The sequence below is a fragment of the Talpa europaea genome (genome assembly GCF_964194135.1).
Source record: "Talpa europaea genome assembly, chromosome: 1".
NCBI lineage: Eukaryota > Metazoa > Chordata > Mammalia > Eulipotyphla > Talpidae > Talpa > Talpa europaea.
The window spans coordinates 109,829,728-109,854,709 of NC_140073.1; the positions used below are offsets into that span (position 1 = coordinate 109,829,728).

Genomic DNA, 24,982 nt, shown 5'->3' on the forward strand with positions numbered 1-24,982 from the left:
GAACGCTAGATTGTGCTTTATTTTTTTCCTCCTAACTTCACGTTTCCATGCACCAAAATGTTGATGCTACAAATATTGGATGCCACACTTACCTGACAGGCTTCTTCCATCGCACCTGGACGCGGGGACTCCGAGCGAGCGCGCGAGCTGCGGCTGGAGCGGGTCTCTCGCAGCCGGAGCCAACCGAGGATTCCCTCGCTGGCCCGGGCGCCGGGGCCGCTCCGCCGCCAGGGCTCCCGCAGTCCGCCCCCGGCGCGCACGCGCGCTTCCCTCGGGCGGTCCCGGCGCCGCGGGTTTTCGGCAGGGCTGCGACTGCACGGCTCTGGCGGGTGGGGTGGGGGCCGGCGCTCCTGGCCACGTGACCGACGCCAACATGGCGGCGCCCAGCGGTGTCCACCTGCTCGTCCGCAGAGGTAAGCAACAGGAGGACAGCCGCGCGGGGGTTTGCACCGTCGCCCACTCCTTACGCATCGGGGTTCCAAGGGATATACGCGCCCGCCCTCAGACGTCCCGGCGCGCAAGGAGTTCTGTCGGTGCCGCGGCCACCGCGCCGGCACTCACGGTGACACAATTGAGACCCCGCAGGAAGACGCACATTTGTTCACTCGTTACTCGCGACGACCACGTCACTGCCTAGCATCTATGGCCAGCCACTCCTTGAGGTTTAGGAGACTTTGTCTCAAGTTTTCTTTCCCCACTTCTGTGTAGCAAACTTATTTATTCCAACTGCAAAGCAATAAACCCTCAGAACCTCTGAAATGCGCCTGGACACCCAGTTGCCACAGAGAAGGCAACGAGTATGTGTTGTATCTCTTGGCAGGGTACAAGCCGTCTTTTGGGGAACTTGAAAATGTGATTATTCGTTGCCAGTTTCTTAAAGTTAAGAAAAAGAGAAATTATATGTGGGTTGCTTTTTTTGGTTGAATGGTGAGATTTTAGTAGATGTACATTATACTTTTGCACCTGAATTAGAGTAATCTTTGTTGGATTTGAACTCGTTTCTGAATCTTTGTTGGAAAGAACTAGAAAGCTGTTTCAAAGATGGGGGAAGAGGTGAACTAAATATTTTGAGGGACTCAGATATCAAGCATGTCCTTTGAGGTAGATATTATTTTCATAGTAAATAGTTACCGCATATTATGTGCCTTTTAAGTAGGTGATACTGTGTTAAGCACTTTTACATATGTTAACTACCTTTTAAAAGCCAAGTTAGGCATTATTCCCTGTTTGCAGATGAGAAAAATGAGGCAGAGATTGGGTAATATGACAATGGAAACACAGATGGAGGGAGGTTAGAATGGGCGTTTGAACATGATTTTTTTTTTTTTTAAGTTTTCATTCCTCTACTGCATGGCATGGCCTCTCCATAGGAAATAGGTGTACAGTTTGGGTGAGCAAGGACAAGTATGGTTGGGGGTGTGTGTGTGTGTGTGTAGGAGGTTGGTATTTCAGTGTTAGTGGAGACAAGTAAGGAGACACAGGAAGATTTGAGGTGAGAGGTGCAAAGGGAAGGTGATATTGGCAGCATTTTGGACTGTTTGGAAGAGTGGAGATCAACATGAGAGAGTTGCCTTGTGAAAAGAGCACCAATTTACATTTCTTAAGATTTGGGCCCCAGTCAGGAATACTTACTAATCAAGTTACTTTTCTCTTTCTTCTTTTGTCAAAAAATAATGGTGTTTAGACTTCTTTTTTGTGTGCTGCAGGTAATGGTTGAAAAGGATCTGGGGAGATAGTCAAGTTACAGGAGTCCAAACACACACAGACCTACCACATACATACATATGTGGTTTCTTTGAAGGTTTTATAAATGAAATGTTAATTTTTGGCACTTATATTTCAGATGGTAGTGCTATAGGGAAGCCAGGTCAGGTTATTGGTTCCTATAACCTATCTCTCATTGTGTGAAACAGCTAAAAAGGGGATCTTCTGATGAGAAAAGGGAGGAAAAATGGGTCATCAAGAAGAGATGTAGTAATCCGGAAAAGGGAAGTCAGTAAATGCCATTTTCTTGGATCACTCTAGTTTTCTGCAGTTTGGGTACAAATCATCACCATCCCTCAGCTAGACAGGATCCTTGTAACTGGTCTCCACATCAGTTGATCATCCGCACAACCAAAGTTATCTTTCTAAAATTCAGATATGGGGCCTCCCCGGTGGTGCAGTGGTTGAGGGCTGTGCTGCGAAGCTGCCCACAGCTTCTGCAGCACCAGTTTGATCCCCGGCTGCCAGGCGAGGGTCCCACATGGCGTGCAGACCTCTCCTGCTGCCCACTGCTCCCCTCAGCAGTGTACTTAGTCACTCTGCCTGTTCTGCTCTCCGCTCTGGCTCTGGTGAATTCTCTTACCCTTCCTCGCTTCTGACTGTACCCAGTGCTTGTATAAATAAATAAATAAATAAATAAATAAATAAATAAACTACTTTAAAAAAAATAAAATTCAGATATGATATTTCATGATGAAGAATCTCCATTCTCATTGTTGAGATACGGTCAGACTCCCTTAGCATGGAAGGACAACTTCATCTCAGTCTCAGTTTACCTTTTCAGCTTCTAGCAGTTTACTATCCTCTTGTCTCTGCTAAGGTTTATTATTGTGTGCCTCTATAATCATTCTGCCTGCAGTGTCCTTTTTCACCAAGCAATGCATTCATCCTTTAAAACCACACTTTAATGCCTTATCTCCTTTGAAACTTTTTTGCCGCTGCCCAAGCCAAACACTCTGCTTACATGACAATTAGGGCATACCTTTATTACAACCAGTATCATCCTGTAGCAAATCATACAAACTTATCTCAGGGGCCTCCCTGGTGGCCTAGGGGTTACGTCTCAGCACTGTCACCCTTACAGCAAGAGCTTGGTCCCGGCCAGGGAGCTAACCCACTTCTGGCACAGCAGACCTTCCCTATCTTGCCCGCTGTTCCCCCTAGCAGTATATTTCATAAATCCACCTGTTCTGCTCCCCACTCTGTTTCGGGTAAAACTTCTCATACACACACCCCCCCCCCCCCCCCCGCACTCTGGCCTATAGCCCATTCTCCTATGTCAAAAAAAAAACAAAACAAAACAAAAAAAAAACACCAAAAAAACAACTTACCTCAGAAGTGGTTTTTTTTTTTTTACATCTCTATCTTCCCTCCTAGAGTGGGATCTTCTTACAGGCAAGGATTTTACCTTCTTCCTCTTTGTCTCCCTAAAGCCCGGAGCACAGTGTCTGCACATAGTAAGTACTTGAAGGATGAGTAAGGTGGTCAGCAGTGAGACTGTGGGAATGGAGTGAGGGGATATTCCTAAAGAGATAAGAGGTGGTGGGAAAATCAGATTTTGTTAGATACTTGTAGATGTTTCTTCAACAGAGACTTTGGCTGGAGCTGAGAGTTTCTCCTGGGGAGTCATAAGACATGAAGATTAATAATACATTTTAGGGCCAGATCGTGGAGAATCTTGATGGCCAGCTCAGGGTTTATCTTACAGGGAGCAAAAGACTGCTGAAGGTTTTTGATAGTTAAGTGAAATGGTATGTCTCTTTTAATCTGCTGCTGTTGGTATTCTTGAGATACTGGAGAGGGAAAGCCATTCAGTCATTTAGGAGGTGGTTGTAGAAACAAAGTGATAGAACCTGAACTAGAGCAAACAATGCAGCATGGAAAAGGAGAAATGGTATAAGGAGAAGCAATTAGATTAGAAAGTGACCAAAGGAAGGAGAACAGTCATCAAAGTAAAAAAGTAGTTGGCAGAAATGGAGAGTCTAGTCAGGAAAAAAGGTTCAGGAGAAGGTTTTGGGATAATTCAGTCAAGATTTTGACCACTGGGAGATCATAGTGACGTGGACCAAAACTTTAGCAGGGAAAGGAATGAATGAAAAGTGGCAGTTGATGGTGGCCATAGATAAGTGTGGAAGGTTTTTGTCCTCTTCAGAAAAAAATTTTTATTGAAAAATAATTCACACACTGTTCAACTTATCTCTTTAAACTGTAAAATTCAGTGGTATTTAATGTAGTCATGGAGTTGTGCAATCATCACTTCTGTCACTCTCCAATCCTCCTGTCCCCACTAGCCTTAGTTAATATCTGATCTGCTTTCTAGCTCTATACATTTGCCTATTCTGGACATTTCAAATACACGGAAGCATACATGTATTTGTGGTCTTTTGCAACTGGCTTATTTAATGTAGCTTATATGGTAGCCTGAATCATTCCTTCATTCCTTCTTATTGCTGAATAATATTCTCTGGATATGTCACATTTTGTTTTTCCATTTACCATATGTTGATAATTTTAGGTTATTTCCACTTTTTGACTGTAAGAATAATGCTGCTGTGGACATTGGGGTATAAGTTTTGTGTGGACATAAGGGCAAAATTGGAAATTTCTTTTTCTAGGACTGAAAATATCTTTACAATGTATTTTCTGATTACAGGAGTATAAGGAAGGCTGTATAACGGTGCTAAAAATGTTGGTTTTCAAATCAGGCTGCTTTACTAGGTGTAGAACCCTACACATGTTAGTTAACCAGTCTAAACTTTCTTCCTTTGTAAAAGGGGGGTGAGATGAGTACATAACCTACCGACCTATTATGAGGATTAAAAGAAATAATGGCAGTACAGCTATATTAGTTACTGCTGTGTAATAAATTACCCCAAACAACAGATGCTCATTATAGCAGTTTCTGAGGGCCAGTAAGCCATGTGGCTTAGCTGGGTGCCTCTGGCTTAGGATCTCTCTTGAGGTTGTAGTTGAGTTCTTGGCGGGCGCTGCAGTCACCCCACAACTTGACTGAAGCTGAAGGACCTGCTTCCATGCTCACTCTCATGGATCTTGGCTGGCCTCAGTTCCTTGTGGAAACTTTAGCTTCTTGCCACCTGTCTCTCCAGAGGACTGCTCACAACAGGGTGGCCTGCTTCTTCCCAAACCAATGAACCAAGACAGAGAAACAGAGTTCTGTGCTATGACAGAAGCCGTATCTTTTATAACCCAATCTCAAAAGTGACTTTCCATCACTTCTGCCACATCCTCTTGTTCACACAGACTAGTACACTGTGACTGACCAGGGTGTGAGTGCCAGGAGGCTAGGTCACTGGGGACCATGTCGAAAGCTGGCTTCCACAACAGTTCTTAGCCCAGTGCACGACACATAATAAGCCCTTAATCTATTCACAGTGGTATTATTAAGGTATTATAGAAATGTAAAAGAAGAAAGTAAAAGTTACCCATGAACTCACCATTTAAGTAGAAAGAGTCGTCTTTTCTAAAATGAATTTTTTCCTAAGGAGGCCTTCTAGTCATATGACTGTGATTTAAAAATATTTCTACCACATCCACAAGGGAAAGCTTATTAATTATTGAAACATTAAATTAGGAAAATTAATTTTCAGATTCTTTTATCTCTCTATATTACATTCTTATTTGCCCTTCTTAGTATTGTGACGACTCTGAATTTGGGGCCTCATATACTGTCTCTGTCATCAGTAAGATTATTATTTTCCTATAGGCTCAAACAGAAATAGGTTGGAGTGAAAAGAGCACCCTCTAGTACTCTCTGCCAACTGGCTGTTACTGCTGAAAACCAGCTTCTCTAGGAAGTGATGTTCTAGAAGACAGCTCCTTTCTGACAGCTCTTCTTCATTTCTCCCCAACTTTATGCTCTGTGAATAGCTGGTCTTCAGGACATTGCTAGCACAGGGCCGCTACAGTCAAAAAAGAGAGTAAAACATGGCTGGAGAAGGCTGGGGTGTGGGGAAGTGCTGTGCTCTGGTGATACAGTGAATAAGTGGGAGACAGACAGCTAGATAGCAGTACGAAGGCCCCTCGGGGGCATGTGAAAGATGATCAGTTACCTGCATTAAAAAAAAGGAAAGCCCTTAACATCTCTGTCACCAGTCACTTCAGCAAAGCCTTCTAACTCAGGGGACAAGAAAACTCATAGCTGCTAAGAACAGTCTTAGAAAGTTGACTTAGGTAGATTAGTATGTTGTGCCTGCTTCTTTTATGAGGGTCAGATTAATTTTCTAATACCATTTTCTACTTTAATGTTATTGCTTTAATCATTAGACTACCAATTCCTTCAGGCAATAGGAAGCGATTGAAGATTTAATGAGATTCATATTGCTTATGCTTCAATGTTGATGACTTCCTGCATGCATATTAATCATTCCTGACCTTGATCTTAAATTCCTTCCTAGTACACATTCTCATCAAGCATACCTACTAGATCCCTCAGTGTTCATCAAATACCTGGTTTGTTTCCAAAATTATATTCACTCTAATGTTCAGTGTGTCATATTTTCCAGTGCCCATATCAGATTGGTCTTCCAGCTCTTATGGCTTAAGTCTAGAAAGTCTGAGGAGAAAAAAATTAGCAATGTTTCACAGAGATTTAGCCTAGTTTAAAAGACTTCTGTTCAGCAGACCTTGAATATGCCTTAATTGATTGTCTAGGTCAATAGGTCCAACTGGCAACTCTCAGCCCCCAGCCTGGCCACAGCGCCTTTCTGAGTAGTTATGTGTGTGCAGTCCGGCTGTTGAGCAGCAGGACCTGGCCTCTGTGCCCTGCTTTGACAGCCCTATCCTTTAGTTCAGGCCTACCCCCTCCTGCCACAGAGGCCTGGGAAACCCTAGCTGGCCACCTGGTCTCCTCAGGCTCAGCATCCATGCATCTGCACCCACTCCCTTGCTCCAATTATCTCCTCAGCCATCTTAGCATATTTCCTGACCAAGAGTCCTTCCCTGAACCAAGATCCAGGACAGGGATTGTTGGAGTGTGTGAGAGGAGAAGTGAGAGGGCCCAAGAGTCTATGGGAAGATTCAAGTGAGAACAAAGGCCTGTGGGAGTGAGAGGGGGAAAGGATCACATCAGACAGGAGAAAATAAATACGAAAGAACTTGAGGGCAAGGAGGTATATATACAAAGAGATATGTGAGTGGGAAAAGCTAGGTTAAGAGGTAAGGAGCTTGAGTTTGGTGATGCCAGTTGCTGTGATAAGGAACAAAAGAGGTAAATTTGTGTATGAAAGAAAAGAGAAGTGGAGAGCAAAAGCAGCTCTTCTGGGCACAAGGTGACCACCAACATCGGGAAACACTGAAGCCTGATGAGGCATTTTGTTCAGATTTGTGAATAATTACATAAGAAAAAATGTATTGTTTTAAAATAGTTAAACCACAAATAGACACATCCTTAGAAGATTATGGTAATTGAGATAATTTTAGGCTGTCCCAAATGTATAGTAGTTTGATTCAGAAGCACAGCCAGCTTGCTAGCATATTGATTGCTTTAAATGCAACTCCTCCCGAACAAGAAGTTGGACAGTATGAACTTCAATGACTGAGTGCTGGCTATTTGTAAAAATTGGCTGATTTCTACACTCAGACGTTTTTTTAAAAAAATGTTTATTTATTTATGCATACAAGAACTGGGGTGTAGGTCAGAGATGTGTGGGTCGGGGGTGAGAGGATTCAACAGAGACAGAATGGGGAGCAGAACAGGTGGATCTACTGAAATATACTGCTGAGGGGTGCAGTGGGCGAGAGGAGAGGTCTGCTGCGCCATGTGGGTCTGCTCCCTGGCTGGGGATCCAACTCCTGCTGCAATGGCTGTGGATAGCTGATAGCGCTGTGTCTTTAACCCCTGAGCCACCAGGGAGGCCCCACACAGATGTTTTTTCTTTTCTTTTTTTTTTTTTTTTTTTTAGAGGCATGTTTATTTATTTATTTGTTTGTTTGTTTGTTTTGTTTATACATGCACTGGGTACAGTCAGAAGCGCGGGAGGGTGAAAGAATTCACCAGAGCCAGAGTAGGGAGCAGAGCAGGCAGAAGGACTGAAGTACACTGCTGAGGGGAGCAGCGGGCGGCAGGAGAAGTCTGCGCGCCATGTGGGACCCTCCTCCGGTGGCCGGGGAGCAGCCGGGGATCGAACCGGCGCCGCAGAGGCCGCGGGCAGCTTCGCAACCCAGCGCTCAACCGCTGCGCCACCGGGGAGGCCCTCTTTTCTTTTTTTTAAGCAAGTAATCTGTTGATAGCATTTAACTGAATATATGGAAAGATAACCATTTTGCAAAGTAGACTTTTTTCATGTTTAGTGATTAAAATCTTTGTCTTTTAAAGACAACTTTTAAAAAGACCCAGAAAATTTTGTACCTTATCCTCAATTTATTTTTTAAAGATTTATTTAGTCATTTATACAAGAACTGGGGTACAGGTCAGAAGCATGGGAGGGTGAAAGAATTCACCAGAGACAGTGCAGGAAGCAGAACAGGCAGAAGGACCGAAGTACACTGCTGAGGGGAGCAGCGGGCGAGACAGGAGAGGTCTGCCCCCCCATGTGGGAATCTCCCTGGCCGGCGGGGAATCAAACCGGTGCTGCAGATGCTGCAGACAGCTTTGCAGCACGGCGCTCAACACCTGCGCCACCGGGGAGGCCCCCTTATCCTCAAATCTTTAAGGCTTAATTTTTTAAGGCAAAATTTGTCTTCATATTTTCTATAGGTTCTTTACTATATGTCTTAACAGTTGATTAAAACACAAGAAATTATCATTCTTTATAGCAGACATTCTTCCACCTGGTATAGGTTATAAGGCCAGTAAGATCAGTGGTCTTTACTGAACAGTTTTATAGCAATAGACAAAGTAGTTTCATTACCACAGGCTCAGTTTTCTCTTGTGAGTCTTAGGCAATTATTTTACTGTCCTTATTGCAGCCAGTTCTTTACTGTTTATTTAATTTAACTTTTAGAAATCTGTATTAAGAAAATAATCAGGGATACTGGAAAAATTTTGTTTCAAGGACATGTATTATCCTGTTGCTTATATTATTAGCAGAGAAATGGGATACCCTAAGTAGCCAATAAAATAGAGAAATGACCAAATTATGATACATTTATGAGTGAGTCTGTTATATTAAACTACTTTCTCCAATTCATCTCTACACTGCTGTCAAGCAGCCTTTTAAAAATCATGTTGGATCATTTCACTCCCCCTTGAAACCCTTCCTTGGCTTCCCATTGTAGTAACCACGAACATCCTGATCTTCTAAGCACACTGATCTTATCACCTCCAAATCTTCCGTTACCTTACCCCCCCCTGCCCCCACTTACTACTACTATTCAGGGGCTTTCTTTTTCCCAGCCCTCTCCTCTTTGGGGGTCTTTGTACATGTTGTTCCCTGTGCTTGAACTGCTTTTCATCTCCCTAATTCTTGCTTGTTCTTGGGATTTCCTGACTTGCTTGACTTCCCCCCAGCCCCATTAGATTCTGTCAGAGTGATGGTTCTGTATAATGTATATCATGTTTTAAAATAGTATCTCCATTTGTGTGACTGTTCATTTACTTCCCATATTCCCTGTGGACTCTGTCATTTTGCTCTTCTTTTTTTTTTTTTTCATTTCTTTTCTTTTTTAAGATTTATTTATTTATTTGTTCGTTCGTTCATTCATTCATTCATTCATTCATACAAGTACTGGGTACAGTCAGAAGCACGTGAGGGTGAGAGAATTCACCAGAGCCAGAGCAGGGAGCAGAGCAGACAGAAGGACCAAAGTGCACTGCTGAGGGGAGCAGTGGGCGGCAGGAGAGGTCTGCGCGCCATGTGGGACATTCCTCCTGTGGCCAGTGGCCAGGAGCAGCTGGGGATCGAACCAGCGCTGCAGAGGCTGCGGGCAGCTTCGCAACCTAGCGCTCAACCGCTGCGCCACTGGGGAGGCCCATTTTGCTCTTCTTTCTGGAAGAGTTCTTCAAGTTTATATTCTGCCTCTTCAGTTGAGATTTTCATTTCTGTTGTCATAGTTTTAATTTCCAAGATTCTGTCTTATTCCCTGAAAGGTTTCTTTTTAATATCCTGTTTTTGTTTCATGGTTGCAATATTTTTGTTGAGTTTGTTATTAATAGTTTTCTGGATATGTTCTTCTCTTAGTGTCTGTTTCCTTTGAGTTTTTTTGTTTGTTTAGCTTTTGGTTTTTGATTTGGTATTTTTACCTTTTATGCAAGAGATTGTCTGAGATATCTAGAAATCCGTGGTTGTTTGTGTCTATAAAAGAGGGGGGAATTTTAAAAGCTTAGTGGACATGAAAGCCCAGGAAAGACTTAGGAACTGTCACAAGATTATAGAAGAATAAGAAGACAATTGTTCATTGCATTGTGAAATATTGTATTGGATCCTGGAAAAGAAAAATTATAAATGGAAAAACTGGTAAAATTCAAAAAATATCTACACTTTAGTTAATAGTAATGTACTAATGTTAATTTCCTGGATTTTATGATAAAACTGTGGTTATGTAAAATGTTAGCAATAGGATAAACTAGATGAAGGGTATATAGGTACTTACTGTACTTTTGTTTTCCTTTGTACCATTTTCTGTAAGTCTAAAATTACTTCAAAATAAAAAGAAAAGAAAAACAAGACAAACAGAGTGGAAACTGAGCAAGTGGTGGGGGACAGGTAGCTGTGGTTCAGCTCTGAGCTCTGGGGCGATCTGATTACCTTGGGGAATCTTTTGTGCCATTAGGTCTTTTTTCCTAGGCTGTTCAGAGTACCCAGAGCAGGTTCTATGTATCTCCTGTCTGAGAGGTGAAGGTCTGACCACTAACAATCTGGAAGCTAAATGGGAAGGCTGAGTAGTGGGCAATGGATCTCAGCACCCAAGTTTGTAGTTATCACATAATCCCCTATATTCATCATAGTACACCACCCTTAACAGTTCTGTTTTACTCTGAACAGGATTCAGTTTTCTTGGTTCTAGTGTTATTTAGCTCCCATCATCTGCTTTTTTAGCTTCTGATCTTCTCCCTCCCCACCTAAAGTCTTTCTGTTTTCTCTGATCTGATTGGTCCGTGCCTTCTTCTATAAGAGAGACACATTCCTTTGGACCTTTGTAGGCTTCACTAGACTGTAGGTTCCCCAAAGGCAAGGACTGAACCTTTTTCATTATTGAAGCCCCATGCAAGGTAAGTGCTTGAGAGATTTCTGACAGGAAATTATCAGATATAAAGTATTAGGGTAAGAGAAAGAGAATTAAAGGAAGAGAAAATTAGGAATATGAACAAAATGTGGTTCATAGGTAAATCAGTCTTCAGAGATTAACAGGATTTGACAGAAAAATAAAAGGATGTTTTACAGAAAAACTTTTCATCATATCAGAAGTGGTAAGAATCTGAACCATTCAACAGTTGTCAGTGAGTAAAGAAAAAGGATTGAAAATTAGAGAAGGTTACTGCCACAAAAGAATTTATAAACTTGAAGTAAAATAGAACAAAATTCAAACCATATAGGTAATGTTTCTGGCCAAGAAACACCAAAATTCATTTCAGAAGTCAATAGGATGGTGAACTGAACATGCATCTATTTTTACTGCTTGTCTTGTAGTTGAAGGGTTGAAGCTATCAGATCAGAGGGAACAAGAGAAAAGGCTCTAGAAGGGAGGGGAAGAAGTCTGGAAGCTCAAAAGCAGACAATGGAAGGTAAATAATTTAGTGGAACCAAAAAATGGAATCCTGTTCAGGGGGTAGAGAGCAGGGAGGATTCCCAGAACTCAACTGGTAGCATCAGATTTCTCTAGATATAAGGGTAAAGTGGAGCTAAGAAAAAGGCTTATTCTGTATGAAGCAGATAGACCATGAGAGTCCTGGGGCAAAGGCCAGATTTAACATGATGAGGTATAAGAGGTAGTCAGATCCAGACCATAGGACTATGAAGTATGTTAACAAGGTAGATTTTAAATAAGCTATAAAGTCTTTCCAGATTCATTATCATTGATTCTCAGCATCAACTCTGCATTTCCAAATGTATCCTAAACACCTTCACAGAAGGTACTGCTGCTATTTCACATTCAGTAAATCCAAAACCAGTTATACCTCTGCAATCTCTTTTATTTGTCCCTTTTTTTTTTTTTTTTTTTTTTTACATTGCCTAAATTACCACAGAGTTTTAATCCTTTGCTTCTCATCTGGCCTCTTGTGTTAGCTTTTAACTGAATCATATCCTGAATCTCCTCTCCAATCCATTCTACCCTTATAATTTCCTTAAAGAGTAATTTCTGATATTGGTTACTCAAAAAACTGTAATAATTTGCTGAATTAAATATAAATGCTTTATACTGTTATTACCTCCAAATAAATAACTCAGTGCTTTAGCAAATACCAGACTACTCAATCCTTATGTATTCTGGGCTTTTATAATTCTATACCTTTATTCATTCATTAACCCTCAGCATCATACACTTTTTCCTTCATTTCGGTCAAAATCCTATCTGTATATCAAGAACTATTTCAGCCACCACCTTCTCTGTAGACCCTCTCTTGGTCTTTCCTCATCATTGTGCTTTGTCTCTCTGCTTCTCTTTTCATTCTCTCTTCCATTCTCCTACCAGTATTATTAGAACCCCACCAGTTGGAGTTAAATTGCGGGAAACTGAAGTTACTACAGCTATTTTAAGCAGAAGTGCCTATAATATGTCCATTGGGTGTTTTCTAATTGTAGGGAGGTTAAAGAAACAGCTTGTAGGCTGTGACTGCAAGAACAGTTTCTAGAACAGCTCCTGAACTAGCCCACAAGCAGAGCAGATAGAATTGGCCTACTTTGGGGAAAAAAGGGAGAAAGCACAAATAAACAGGATCATAAATGAAAGAGGAGAAATCACAACGGACACAGCAGAAATCAAAAGAATAATCAGTAACTACTATGAACAGTTATATGGAAACAAGTTCAACAATCTAGAGGAGATGGACAAATTCCTACAACTCTACAATCACCCAAAGCTAGATAAAGAAGAAATAGAACACCTAAACAGACCAATTACAAGCAGCGAAATTGAAATGGTAATCAAAAACCTTCCCAAAAACAAAAGCCCAGGACCTGATGGATTTACAAATGAATTCTACCAAAGATTCAGAGACGAATTAGTGCCTATCCTTCACAAACTCTTCCAAAAAATTGAGAAGGAAGGGACAATACCAAACACGTTCTATGAAGCCAACATTACACTAATACCAAAACCGAATAAGGACAACACAAAAAAAGGAAAACTACAGGCCAATCTCCCTAATGAACACTGATGCAAAAATCCTCAATAAAATTTTAGCTATCAGAATCCAACAATATATCCATAAGATAATTCACCACGACCAAGTAGGATTCATTCCAGGGACACAAGGATGGTTTAACATCAGAAAATCAATCAAAGTTATCCAACACATCAACAAAAAGAAATATAAAAACCATATGATAATATCAATAGATGCTGAGAAAGCTTTCGACAAAGTGCAACACCCATTCATGATAAAAGCCCTTGAAATTCTTGGGATACAAGGAACATACCTCAACATCATAAAGGCCATCTATGACAAGCCAACAGCCAGTATCATCCTCAATGGTGAAAAGCTGAAAGCAATTCCATTAAGATCTGGAACAAGACAAGGATGTCCACTCTCACCACTGCTTTTCAATATAATACTGGAAGTCCTAGCCAGAGCAATAAGACAAGAGAAAGACATCCAAGGAATCCAAATAGGAAAAGAAGAAGTCAAACTATCACTATTTGCAGATGATATGATAATATACATAGAGAACCCCAAAAACTCCACAGAAAAACTAATTCAACTTATCAATCAATTCAGTAAAGTGGCAGGATACAAAATCAACACGCAAAAGTCAGTAGCCTTCCTATACACAAACAATAAATCTGAAGAAGAAGAAATAAAAAAAAAAAACATCCCTTTTATTATCGAAACAAAAAAAATCAAATATTTGGGAATAAATCTAACAAAAGAGGTAAAGGACCTATACAAAGAAAATTATAAAACACTGTTAAAAGAAATAGAATAAGACACAAAGAAATGGAAAGACATCCCCTGCTCATGGATTGGAAGAATAAACATTATTAAAATGGCCATCCTACCAAAAGCAATATACCGATTCAATGCTATTCCAATCAAAATTTCAATGTCATTCTTCAAAGAAATAGAACAATTATTGATGAAATTCATATGGAATCACCAAAAACCCCGAATAGCCAAAGCTCTCCTGAAAAAAAAAGAAGGAAATGGAGGCATCACACTCCTTGACTTCAAACTATACTACAAAGCCATAATCATCAAAACTGCATGGTATTGGAACAAGAACAGACATACAGACCAATGGAATCGAATAGAAAATCCAGAAATAAACCCACAGATTTATGGTCAACTAATCTTTGACAAAGGAGCAAAGACTATGCATTGGAGCAAAGAAAGTTTGTTCAATAAATGGTGCTGGGAAAACTGGGTTGCTACATGCAAAAGAATGAAGCTTGACCACTACCTCACACCATACACAAAAATCAACTCAAAATGGATTAAAGAACTAGACATAAGACCTGAAACCATAAAATACATAGAAGGAAATATAGGTGAAACACTATGTGATTTGCATATCAAAGACATCTTTACAGACACATCACCCAAAGCAGTGATAGTGAAGGCAAAGATAAACAGCTGGGACTACATCAAATTAAAGAGCTTCTGCACAGCAAAAGAGACAATAACAAAAACAAAGAGAAACCCCACCAACTGGGAGAACATTTTTGCACCCAACACTAATGATAAAGGACTGATCACAAAAATCTGCAAAGAGCTGATGAGACTCAACAACAACAAAGAAAATAACCCAGTCAAAAAATGGGCAGAAGAGCTAAAAAGAAACTTCTCTGAAGAGGAAATGCAAATGGCCAACAGACATATGAAAAAATGTTCAACATCACTTGTCATCAGGGAAATGCAAATCAAAACTACCATGAGATACCATCTTACACCAGTGAGAATGGCACATATTAAAAAAACTAGCAACAACAGATGTTGGCGAGGTTGTGGAGAAAAAGGAACTCTCCTGCACTGTTGGTGGGAATGCAAACTGGTCCAACCACTATGGAGAGCTGTGTGGAGATTTCTGGACCTACTAAACATAGAGCTTCCATATGATCCAGCAATTCCACTCCTAGGTATTTACCCAAAGGGCACAGAAACATCAATTCCAAAGAACACCTGCACCCCTATGTTTATAGCAGCACTATTTACAATAGCTAAGCTTTGGAAACAGCCCAAATACCCAAAAATAGATGACTGGATCAAGAAGATGTGGTATATATATACCATGGAATATTACTCAGCATTCAAAAAAGATAAACACATGCAGTTTGCAGCAGCATGGATGGCGCTGGAAGGGATCATGGTCAGTGAAATAAGCCAGAAAGAAAAAGAAAAATACCGGATGGTCTCACTCATAGCAGGAATCTAGAAAACTTAAATAAGGGACCAGGAAAAAGAATAACTATAAGAAAGTGAAAATCAAAATCAACAAAAAACTATGAACCAGAGACACTTTTTGGGGGGTGGGGGCCGGAGGGGAGGGATTGGGGTCAGAATGGGGCATGTGCAGTTGTATGGGGGAATATAAAAATAAAATTTATTATTTAATAAAAAAAAAAAAAAAGAATTGGCCTACTTTGGGAAACTCAGTTGCCACCACTTCTGACCACTTCTTAATATGAAGCTGACATGAGACACTAATGTTCCTGAGAAAAACCTACCACTTCTTTTTGTTTGTTTGTTTGTTTGTTTAATTTTTTTAATTTTTTATATGTATATTTTTTAAAGGTTTATTTATTTATACAAGAACTGGAGTACAGGCCAGATGCGCAGGAGGGTGAGAGGATTCACCAAAGACAGAGCGGGGAACAGAACAGGCAGACTGATTGAAATACACTGCTGAGGGGAGCAGCTGGTGAGACAGGAGAGGTCTGCTCCCCATGTGGGTATCTCCACAGCCAGCGGGGGTCGAACCGCCACTGCAGAGGCTGCAAACAATTTCACAGCACTGCGCTCAACTGCCTGTGCCACCAGGGAAGCCCCTTTATATATTTTTTACATCATGTTTCATTTTTGTACAATGTATGTATTTTCATCTTGGTTATAGTCCCCATACAATTCCCACCCCCCTTGTTTTGATCCTACTCCTTTCTCCCCCCTTCCCCTGCCCCATAGTGTGTCTCTGGTTTATATTGCTTGTTGATTTTGATTTTATTATAATTAGTCTTTTTCCTCATCCCTTATTTAAGTTTTCTAAATTCCTGCTATGAGTGAGACCATCCGGTATTTTTCTTTTTCTTTCTGGCTTATTTCAGTGACCATGATCCCTTCCAGCGCCATCCATGTTGCTGCAAATTGCATGAGTTTATCTTTTTTGATTGCTGAGTAATATTCCACTGTTTTAATGTACCACATCTTCTTGATCCAGTCATCTATTTTTGGGCATTTGGGTTCTTTCCAAAGCTTAGCTAATGTAAATAGTGCTGCTATAAACATAGGGGTGCAGGTGTCCTTTTGAATTAATGTTTCTGTGTCCTTTGGGTAAATATCTAGGAGTGGAATTGCTGGATCATATGGAAGCTCCATCTTTAGCAGATTGAGGAATCTCCACACAGCTCTCCACAGTGGTTGGACCAGTTTGCGCTCCCGCTAGCAGTGCAGAAAAGTTCCTTTTTCTCCACATCCCCACCAACATTTGTTGTTGCTAATTTTTTTAATATGCGCCATTCTCACTGGTGTAAGATGGTATCTCATGGTAGTTTTGATTTGCATTTCCCTGATTACAAGTGATGGTGAATATTTTTTTCATATGCTTGTTGGCCATTTGCATTTCCTCTTTGGAGAAGTTTCTTTTTAGCTCTTCTGCCTACTTTTTGACTGGGTTGTTTACTTTGTTTTTGTTGAGTCTCATCAGCTCTTTGTAGATTTTTGTGATCAGTCCTTTATCATTGTATTGTGTGCAAAAATTTTCTCCCAGTCAGTGGGGTGTCTCTTTTGCTGTACAGAAGCTCTTTAATTTGATGTAGTCCCAGTTGTTTATCTTTGCCTTTGCTATTGCTGCTTTGGGTGATGTGTCTTTAAAGATGTTACTGAGGTGTATGTCATGTAGTGAAAAACCTACCACTTCCACAGCTATGCTAATGAGCAGAAAAAAAAGAATAGAAGCAGCAGGAACAAGTACTCCAACACACTACTGTCTTCAAATATCTCATGAATGTATCTAATCGGTAGAGTGAAATTCAGATGCAGAACCCAGATGTAGAGGAATGTGGGAGATATAATTTTTAATGATCCAGTCTGTATAATATAGAAGACAACTTAGGAGGAGGTTGGAATGGACGGGGAGTCCATCATTTCTTCTACAATCATTGCAAACCACTAGTTGTTCTGCTTGTCAAGTCTACTAGGGCAGGAGATATATATATTAGTAATTCCTATGCGCCCCTCATGGTAAGTATAAAACTTTTTTTAAAGGACAAGAACTAAATAACTATCTGCTAAATGAGTGAAATAGTCATCTTGCCAAGAGTGGCATCATTACTTGGCCATAAGGAAAAAAACCTTTTAATATTAACCCAAGACAAGACAAGGTAGTAATTGAAGGGAATCTAAAAAACTCTAAGGGAAAATTAGAACTTTAATTGAGATTCTAACTACAAATAACTCCTTTCCCCCAACATTGAAGAGAAAAGAGCCTATGAATGGTCCTGATGTTATTACTAGTTATGAAGTGTCTCATGGGGGAGGTGCAGTTGCCATTGAATATGAGATTTGGAATGAGAAGATTCAGGCTAGTAGATGGAATTGAAGGTTGTCAACGTGTGTCTGCTTATTAACAATGAAGGAAGATAATCTAATGTGACGATTAAGAAAGCAGAGACATAAAAAATAAAAGGCTATTAGAAAATATGAGCACCTAGGAAATAAGGGACTTTTATGTCACAGATGGTAAAAGTGATCTCCTTGACTTCATGGCTATTGACAAACTTATGAGAATGTAGGGACTCTCTACCAGGGGTTGTGGTGATGGATCACAGGTGCTGTGGTGGTGGGAGAACTACAGGGACGACACCTGAGAGGAGAAATCAAATACTGTCCAAAAATTAACAATGATATAAGAAAATAAACAAACAGTAGCGTGGTAGTGAAAAACAAAAAGGAAGTAGATACTCTAATAATGAATGGTAGTCAGGCTATGAAAGATGTTGTTATATTAAGATACAAAAATAAGATAATTTTTTTTTTTTTTATAGAGGCATGCTTTATTTATTTGTTTGCTGGTTTGTTTGTTTGTTTTGTTTATACATGCACTGGGTACAGTCAGAAGCGCGGGAGGGTGAGAGAATTCACCAGAGCCAGAGCGGGGAGCAGAGCAGGCAGAAGGACCGAAGTACACTGCTGAGGGGAGCAGCGGGCGGCAGGAGAGGTCTGCACGCCATGTGGGACCCTCCTCTGGTGGCCGGGGAGCAGCCGGGGATCGAACCGGCGCCGCAGAGGCCGCGCGCAGTTTCACAACCCAGCGCTCAACCGCTGCGCCACCAGGGAGGCCCAAAAAAATAAGATAAATTGTATTAGAAATCTTTATCAGAAAAAAGTGACTCACTTTAGAGATGGGTCTGGATAGTTCAGAGTTAGCAACATAAAACTATATGACAAGCAGTAGCTTCATGTCTGGATGTAATTTACTATGTGACATTAGGCAGTTTGGCAGCCTATGGCTTCAGTTGCCATACCTTTCTGATCTCCCTGCCCATCACTCTGTCTGCCCTTCCATCCATCAACTATTTTTTTTATAGTCCCCAAAACTGTCCCCTGACGCTAGAGATTAGGCTGTCCCATTGATTCTAAACTTTAGCTTGCATTAGAATCACCTAAAGGGCTTGTGGAACAATATCTGAGCCCCATTCAATCCCCCAAATTTGTAGTTTTAACTACAGGGTATGCTCATTCCCACTGTGCAATGCTAGATGAAGAGCAGTGGTGATATATGTATCTCACCCCATTCTGCAATGTCAGCATATCCAAAATGAAGCTCATCATCTTTGCCTGAAAAGTCTGCTCTTTCTCCTCTTTACTGTGTTATGGTTAATAACTCCAGCATTCTTCCTGGGTCCTAGGCCAGAAACCTGGGGAAAGGGGTAACCAATTCCTAGACTTCCCCGTCTTACTCATCCCACACACAGCTGCTTCTAGCTACTGTAGATCCTGCCTCCTGAGTGACTTCCCACTCAGACCCACATACTTGTCCCCTTCTGTACTATAATAGCCTTCTTTTTTATCTACCCCCCTCAGATCTGTCCCTCACCCCAGCCTACCCTCATGTATTCGTCCTCCGGATATTTCTAAAATTTAAATATGATCATCGCCTTTCTTTGCTCAAGAGTCTCTAACATCTTCCAAAAATTTTTAACATAAAATGTAAAATCTTTACTTTAGACCACAAAACTTTTCATATTTTGGCTGTCGGTTTACATCTCTAATCTTGTGATGGACATTCTTTCCTCAAGCCAGTGCATCTGTAGCCTTTACAAAGAGTGCTCCTGGGTGAGATACATATATCACCACTGCTCTTAATCTAGCATTGCATTTCTGTACATTCTTTAAAATTCAACTCAAGGCCTCCCTCCTGGCACAGTGGGTTCAGCACCGCACCATGAAGCTATCCACAGCCATTGAAGCACAAGTTCGATCCCATGCCAGGGAAATACCCACATGGTGCAGCAGACCTCTCCTGACTTGCACGCTGCTCCCCTCAGCAGTGTATTTCAGTCAGTCTGCCTGTTCTGCTCCCCACTCTGTCTCTGGTGAATCCTCTCACCCCCTGCATCTCTGGCCTGGACCCCAGTTCTTGTATGCATAAATAAATAAATATTTTTAAAAATAAATAAAATTCAACTCAAGTACACTTTAATTTATGTGCACCACTGTTACAGGGCAGGGAGAGGGGCACTCCAGAACCCCCAAACCTGCCCGTTCTAAATAGGTTCTGCCATCTGCCACATCAAGATAAAACATACTCCAGTATATAAGACCTTTAATGGAAAGGAACTTTAATACAATTAGTGTGCATCAAAGAATATAATTTCCAAATCAAGCACCCAAAGTTACCCATCCCCTTGAGGGTAAATGCACAGCCAAACAGGGTTGGCCCAAAGCAGGGCCACTGAGGCCCAAAAGCCTGCCACCAGTCTAAGGCTTCTGGTGGGGACCCACAGGAAAAGGGCAGGAGGGGCCCAGCATATCTGGGCCAAAAGGAACAAAACCAAGATAAAAGCTGCCACTGTTAACCTCCCCATATTTCTCTCACCCACATCTGTTTCAATCAGTCCAACACCAAGGAGCAAGCAAAGCTTCTTCATGTGTCTCTCTGTTCCATGTGCCTCCTCCAGGTCTCCTTCTTGCTCTTCATCCTGCTTCCTTCCTTCTCAAATGTGGTTTGTTTGTTTGTTTTGTTTTTTGTTTTTGTGGGATCCTCTCCGGTGGTCGGGGATCGAACTGGCGCTGCAGAGGCTGCGGGCAGCCTTGCAACCCAGCGCTCAACCGCTGCACCACCAGGGGAGGCCCACCTGCTTCCTTCCTTCTCTAGTCTCCTCTCCAGCTTCTCTTTTCCTGGGGACCACCCTGTTACACCATCACTTGCTTCCAACAGCCTCCTGACATTTCCTCTAGTCCTATATTGTAACTGTTGGTTTAATCAGTTTATTTTTTCCTTCTAGACAATAAATTACTTGAATATAGGGATTCTCAGACAGTAGGTATGGAACAGGGCCTGGAAATCTGCATATACAGCAAGCTCCTTGGGACATTCTCAGACCTCAATTTTTAAGTAGTTTCTAAGATCAACTGCAGCCCTGTAGGGAGGAGGGAAAGTTTTGGGGCTGTTCATTTCTAAAAAACTTTTTAAAAAACTCTCTTCTTTCATGCCCACAATAAAATAGCTTACTATACTGATAATGTAGGACAAGGTAGATAAGTAGGTATAAGATAAATTCCTCTAGGGCCTCCCCGGTGGTGCAGCGGTTGAGCCCTGGGTTGCAAAGCTGCCGGCAGCCTCTGCAGCCTCTGCAGCACCTGCTGGATCCCCGGCTGCTCCCCTCAGCAGTGTGCTTTGGTCCTTCTGCCTGCTCTGCTCCCCGCTCTGGTGAATTCTCTCACCCAACCGTGCTTCTGACTGTACCCAGTGCTTGTATAAATGAATAAATGAATAAATCTTTAAAAAAAAAAAAGATAAATTCCTCTATTTCATTTAAAAGTGTTTGCTTATTTAATTTAATTTATTCATTAATTCTAAGACCATATCCTGAGAGCTTGCTGTGTGCCGGACACTATGCTAGTCATTTGGAGTGTCAATGAACAAAACAAACAAAAATCCCAACCCTCAAGGAGTTTGCATTGATACGCAGTAAACAAATACAGTAAGTGAAGCACAAAATATTTCAGAAGGTGATAAGTACTATGAGGTAAAATGGACTGAAGGAAGAGGACTGTCATTTAACTTTGTCGAGATTTAGTAATAAATTAGTGGAGATAATAGTTAGTGTAAACTATTTATGCAAGCCCTGTTTTAAAAAAGCAGAATTTAACCTGTACCCAATCATAAGAGAGCTTGGAATTTTCAAGATTCTAGTCTGATTTTCTTTATAAAGTGGAGAATAACTGGTTTTCCCATTATGTCGGTAAGAAGGAAATAATTTAGGGAATTGCTTCCAAGGAGTCCTAAATAGACTATGTTAAAAATTTCTTACTACAATAAAGAAAAAGGAACAAAAGAATTCAGACACAAACCAGTAATGTTTGTGTTTTATACTAATCTGCAAGGTGGTTTAATTGTATTATTAAAAAAAAAAAAAAGAACCAGGCCTCCCTGGTAGTGCAAGGGTTAAAGACAGCTCTATTAAGCTGTTACCAGCCACTGCAGCACGAGTTTGATCCCCCACCAGCCTGGGAGCAACCCACATGGTACAGCAGATCTCTCCTGTCTCCCCAACTGCTCCCCTCAGCAGTGTATTTCAGTAGATCTGCCTGTGCTGCTCCCCACTCTGTCTCTGGTGAATTCTCTCACCCACCCCCCTTATACACCAGTTCTTGTATGCATAAATAAATAAGTCTTAAAAACAAAACAAAAAAACCCTTTATTCCAAAACCTCTTTTCTTATTTCCCCACTTAACCCATTTTACTTTTTTGTTTGTTTGGATTTTCACATTTAGGCAAAAAGTATCAGTTCTTTTGAAATTTATAGGGAAGCCCTCATCAATGGCATGAGAAGTACAGGGCTTTTTCTTCACCTTTGTGGGACGCTTAGGAATAAGAGAAACAGGTTTGTTCTGTGGGGAAAATCACTTATCCATCTCTACTTTCAAATAACTTAATCAAAAGATCTAATGTTTCACTGCAAACAGTCTTAAAAGTCAAATTAATGTCACCTGCAGAGCAAGCTAAAAGAGTGATGAGTATTGTTTTGCACAGCAGTTAAAATTGTTTTCAAAGTCCTACTGCAATGAAAGACCTCTCTTGCACTTCTTAAAAACTAGAACTGTATGGTAATTCTGATGACTGTCAGTTCCTGTGGGGTATTTACACAAAGGTACTTTTAAATGAAGAGTCATTTTTAGAGCAATTAGGAAAGAGGCTAGACGGAGAATAGCCAGCTCAGGGACCTAGCAGGTCGGGGTTAAGATTTATTGACAGGACAGGGTCAGGCGTCTGCTCCACCACCATTGCCCCCTGTACCTGCCCTCCGGATACACCAAGACCTCCACAGGCCTCAGCAGGCCAGCTCTCCCTCCCCCTCCCCAGTGCAGAGTGTGGTGAAGGGAAAGAAGAAAGAAGGAAGATAGGGAAGTCCTGCCTCAACAGTTCGGTTAGGTATTGAAATGCAAGTTTGAAAATGTTTGTGTCTATTTTTCTGGCCCAGTTGTTACATGGCATTAGAAAGAAGAAATTCTGAAACACACAAAGAATTGTCTGTTCTTTTAGCTTTGTAGTTTGCAATTATTGCATCCTGAAGAAAGAAATTGCTTAGCCAAAGAAGTCTTTTAATTTCATTTTTCAGTTTTGAGTTACAGGTTTCTGGCAAGCTCCCTGACCACTACTGTTACCTGGTGGCGCCTATATTTCATCAAATTTAGACATGCAGACTACCTGGATCCAGGCCCAGATGAACTGTTGTGACTGATAAACATGATCCCACCCTCCCCCTTGCATGCTCCTGCTTTTCCCTTTAAAGGAATCTAAGACTTTGAGTCCTTTGGTCCCTGAGGGAGTGAAAGAAAAATATGTTCCGGTATTCACTCTTGCTCTGTGGTTTTCTGTGCTGCATCTCTGCTTGCCCAGAGGCTGGTGAGCATCCTTGCCATGCCCCCACTTCTCCAATGTTGGTAATTAATGCAGGGAAGATTTTTTGTTTTTAATAAAAACAAACAGTGACATCTATCAGTACCCACAGTCAAGGCAGAATTTGTTTGACATCTTGTGATTGCTGCTTACAAAAAGAATGACAGCAGTTATTAAACAAATAACAAAAAAGATGCTGTTTATTGGTAGTTTTCAGATATACTAAGAATATCTTTGTAACATTACTGTCTGCATGAATAGAAAATAGTAGAAAGAATAGAATCATTAAATTTTGAAATCTATTAAATTTAGAGTAATAATAAAAATTCAAATGTTAAGCAAATAGATTCTTTTTAGCTATGTAATATTGTAGGGGCTTTTCCTTTCATTAGAATATATTTCCAACATTTGTTTTTATGATTGCAGGGGGAGTTTTAGCATTCAATGTAATTAAACTTAATTGCATTTCCTATGTGAATTATTTTTAGTCTCTTTTTTAATGCATTTATGATTTTTTTTTTCCTCTATCCTTGCTATTCCTGTAGCTTTACCTTGATAAAAGGTTACGGAAAAATTGTCTATTGGCTTGGAAGTCAGAAGTCATGAATTCAATTTCAATTTAATTTAGAAGCTTTGAAATGAATTTTTTGGATATTGTTAAGTAGGCAAATCATGAAATTGACTGTTCAGGGTCTGAGGTTTTTGTTCTCATGTCATGTTCATATGACCTAAGGAAAATAATTAATGTCTCTCTGAACAAAGTTATCCTACTTGGGAAGTGTTACAATAATGTCAGAAGTGTTATAGTAATGTCAGTAATGACCTCAGCAGATGATGTGGAAGCATCAGATCACATATTTCTGTAGTTACTGGGTGAGGGTGGGAATTACGGGGAAGGAAACTTCCTGGTGTGTTGGTAATAGGTGTGTCTTGATAGATGTTTGGTTATACCACTGTGTACATTTTTTCAGAACTTATCAAGTGATGTTCTTAAGATTTGTGCATCTAAGAGTATGTAAATTTTACCTCAAAATACAGTAAAAAGAACTCTAAACATATATTAAAGTTTGATTAATAATAGGCATATTGGGATGAGGGCCTCCCTGGTGGCACAAGGGATTAAGTCTATGAAGCTATCTGCAATATGAAGCTATCTGCACTGTGAAGCTATCTGTAGCCACTGCTGCATCAGTTCAATCCCCAGCCAGGGAGCTGACCCACATGGCGCAGCATCAAACCTCTCCTGTCTTGCCTACTGCTCCCCTCAGCAGTGCATTTCAGTAGATCTGCCTATTCTGCTCCCCTCTCTGTCTCTGGTGAATCTTCTCTTCCCTCCTTCACCTCTGACCTACACGCCAGCTCTTGTATGCATAAATAAATGAAATACAGCTTTAAAAAAAATAGGCATATTGGATTGTGGGAGAGAGGGGTACTGATCTTTGAAACTTTGAAATATATCTCCCCTCCCCAAAAAATGGCAAGTGGAATGTTTAGAAATGTGCTGTAGAGCAAATGTAATAAAATGTTAATTGTAGAATCTAGGAAGTATGACTGTTTATGAAAAATTCTTTGAACATATTTTTGTTTGAAAATTTTTATAATGTTTAGGGAAAATGGAGATACTGGAGGGTTTTTTTTTTGTCCATTAAAGGATCTGTGTGCCTACTGTTTTTAATTCTACCTTTCTCTAACTCAAAATCAAAACACTTGGATTAATACCAAAAGGGGGAGGGGTGTGAATGTAGCCATTTAGATAAATAGAAAAATGTACCCACTTCATACTTTCTCTGGTTACCATGTGAAAGGCCATTACCAAGCATGGA

The 24,982-nt window shown here is 40.7% G+C and overlaps 1 protein-coding gene across 1 annotated transcript in view; it reads left to right on the plus strand.

Annotated features, from left to right (window-relative positions):
* Positions 1–373: 373 nt before the first annotated feature.
* The window catches only part of METAP1D (methionyl aminopeptidase type 1D, mitochondrial), a gene marked incomplete at both ends in the record, with an annotated part of 78,270 nt that continues 53,661 nt past the window's right edge, over positions 374–24,982 (plus strand). The window contains one exon of the mRNA XM_084237157.1: positions 374–413. Within this exon, the coding sequence (XP_084093283.1) occupies positions 374–413 (40 nt within the window). The remainder of the gene's footprint in view (positions 414–24,982) is intronic.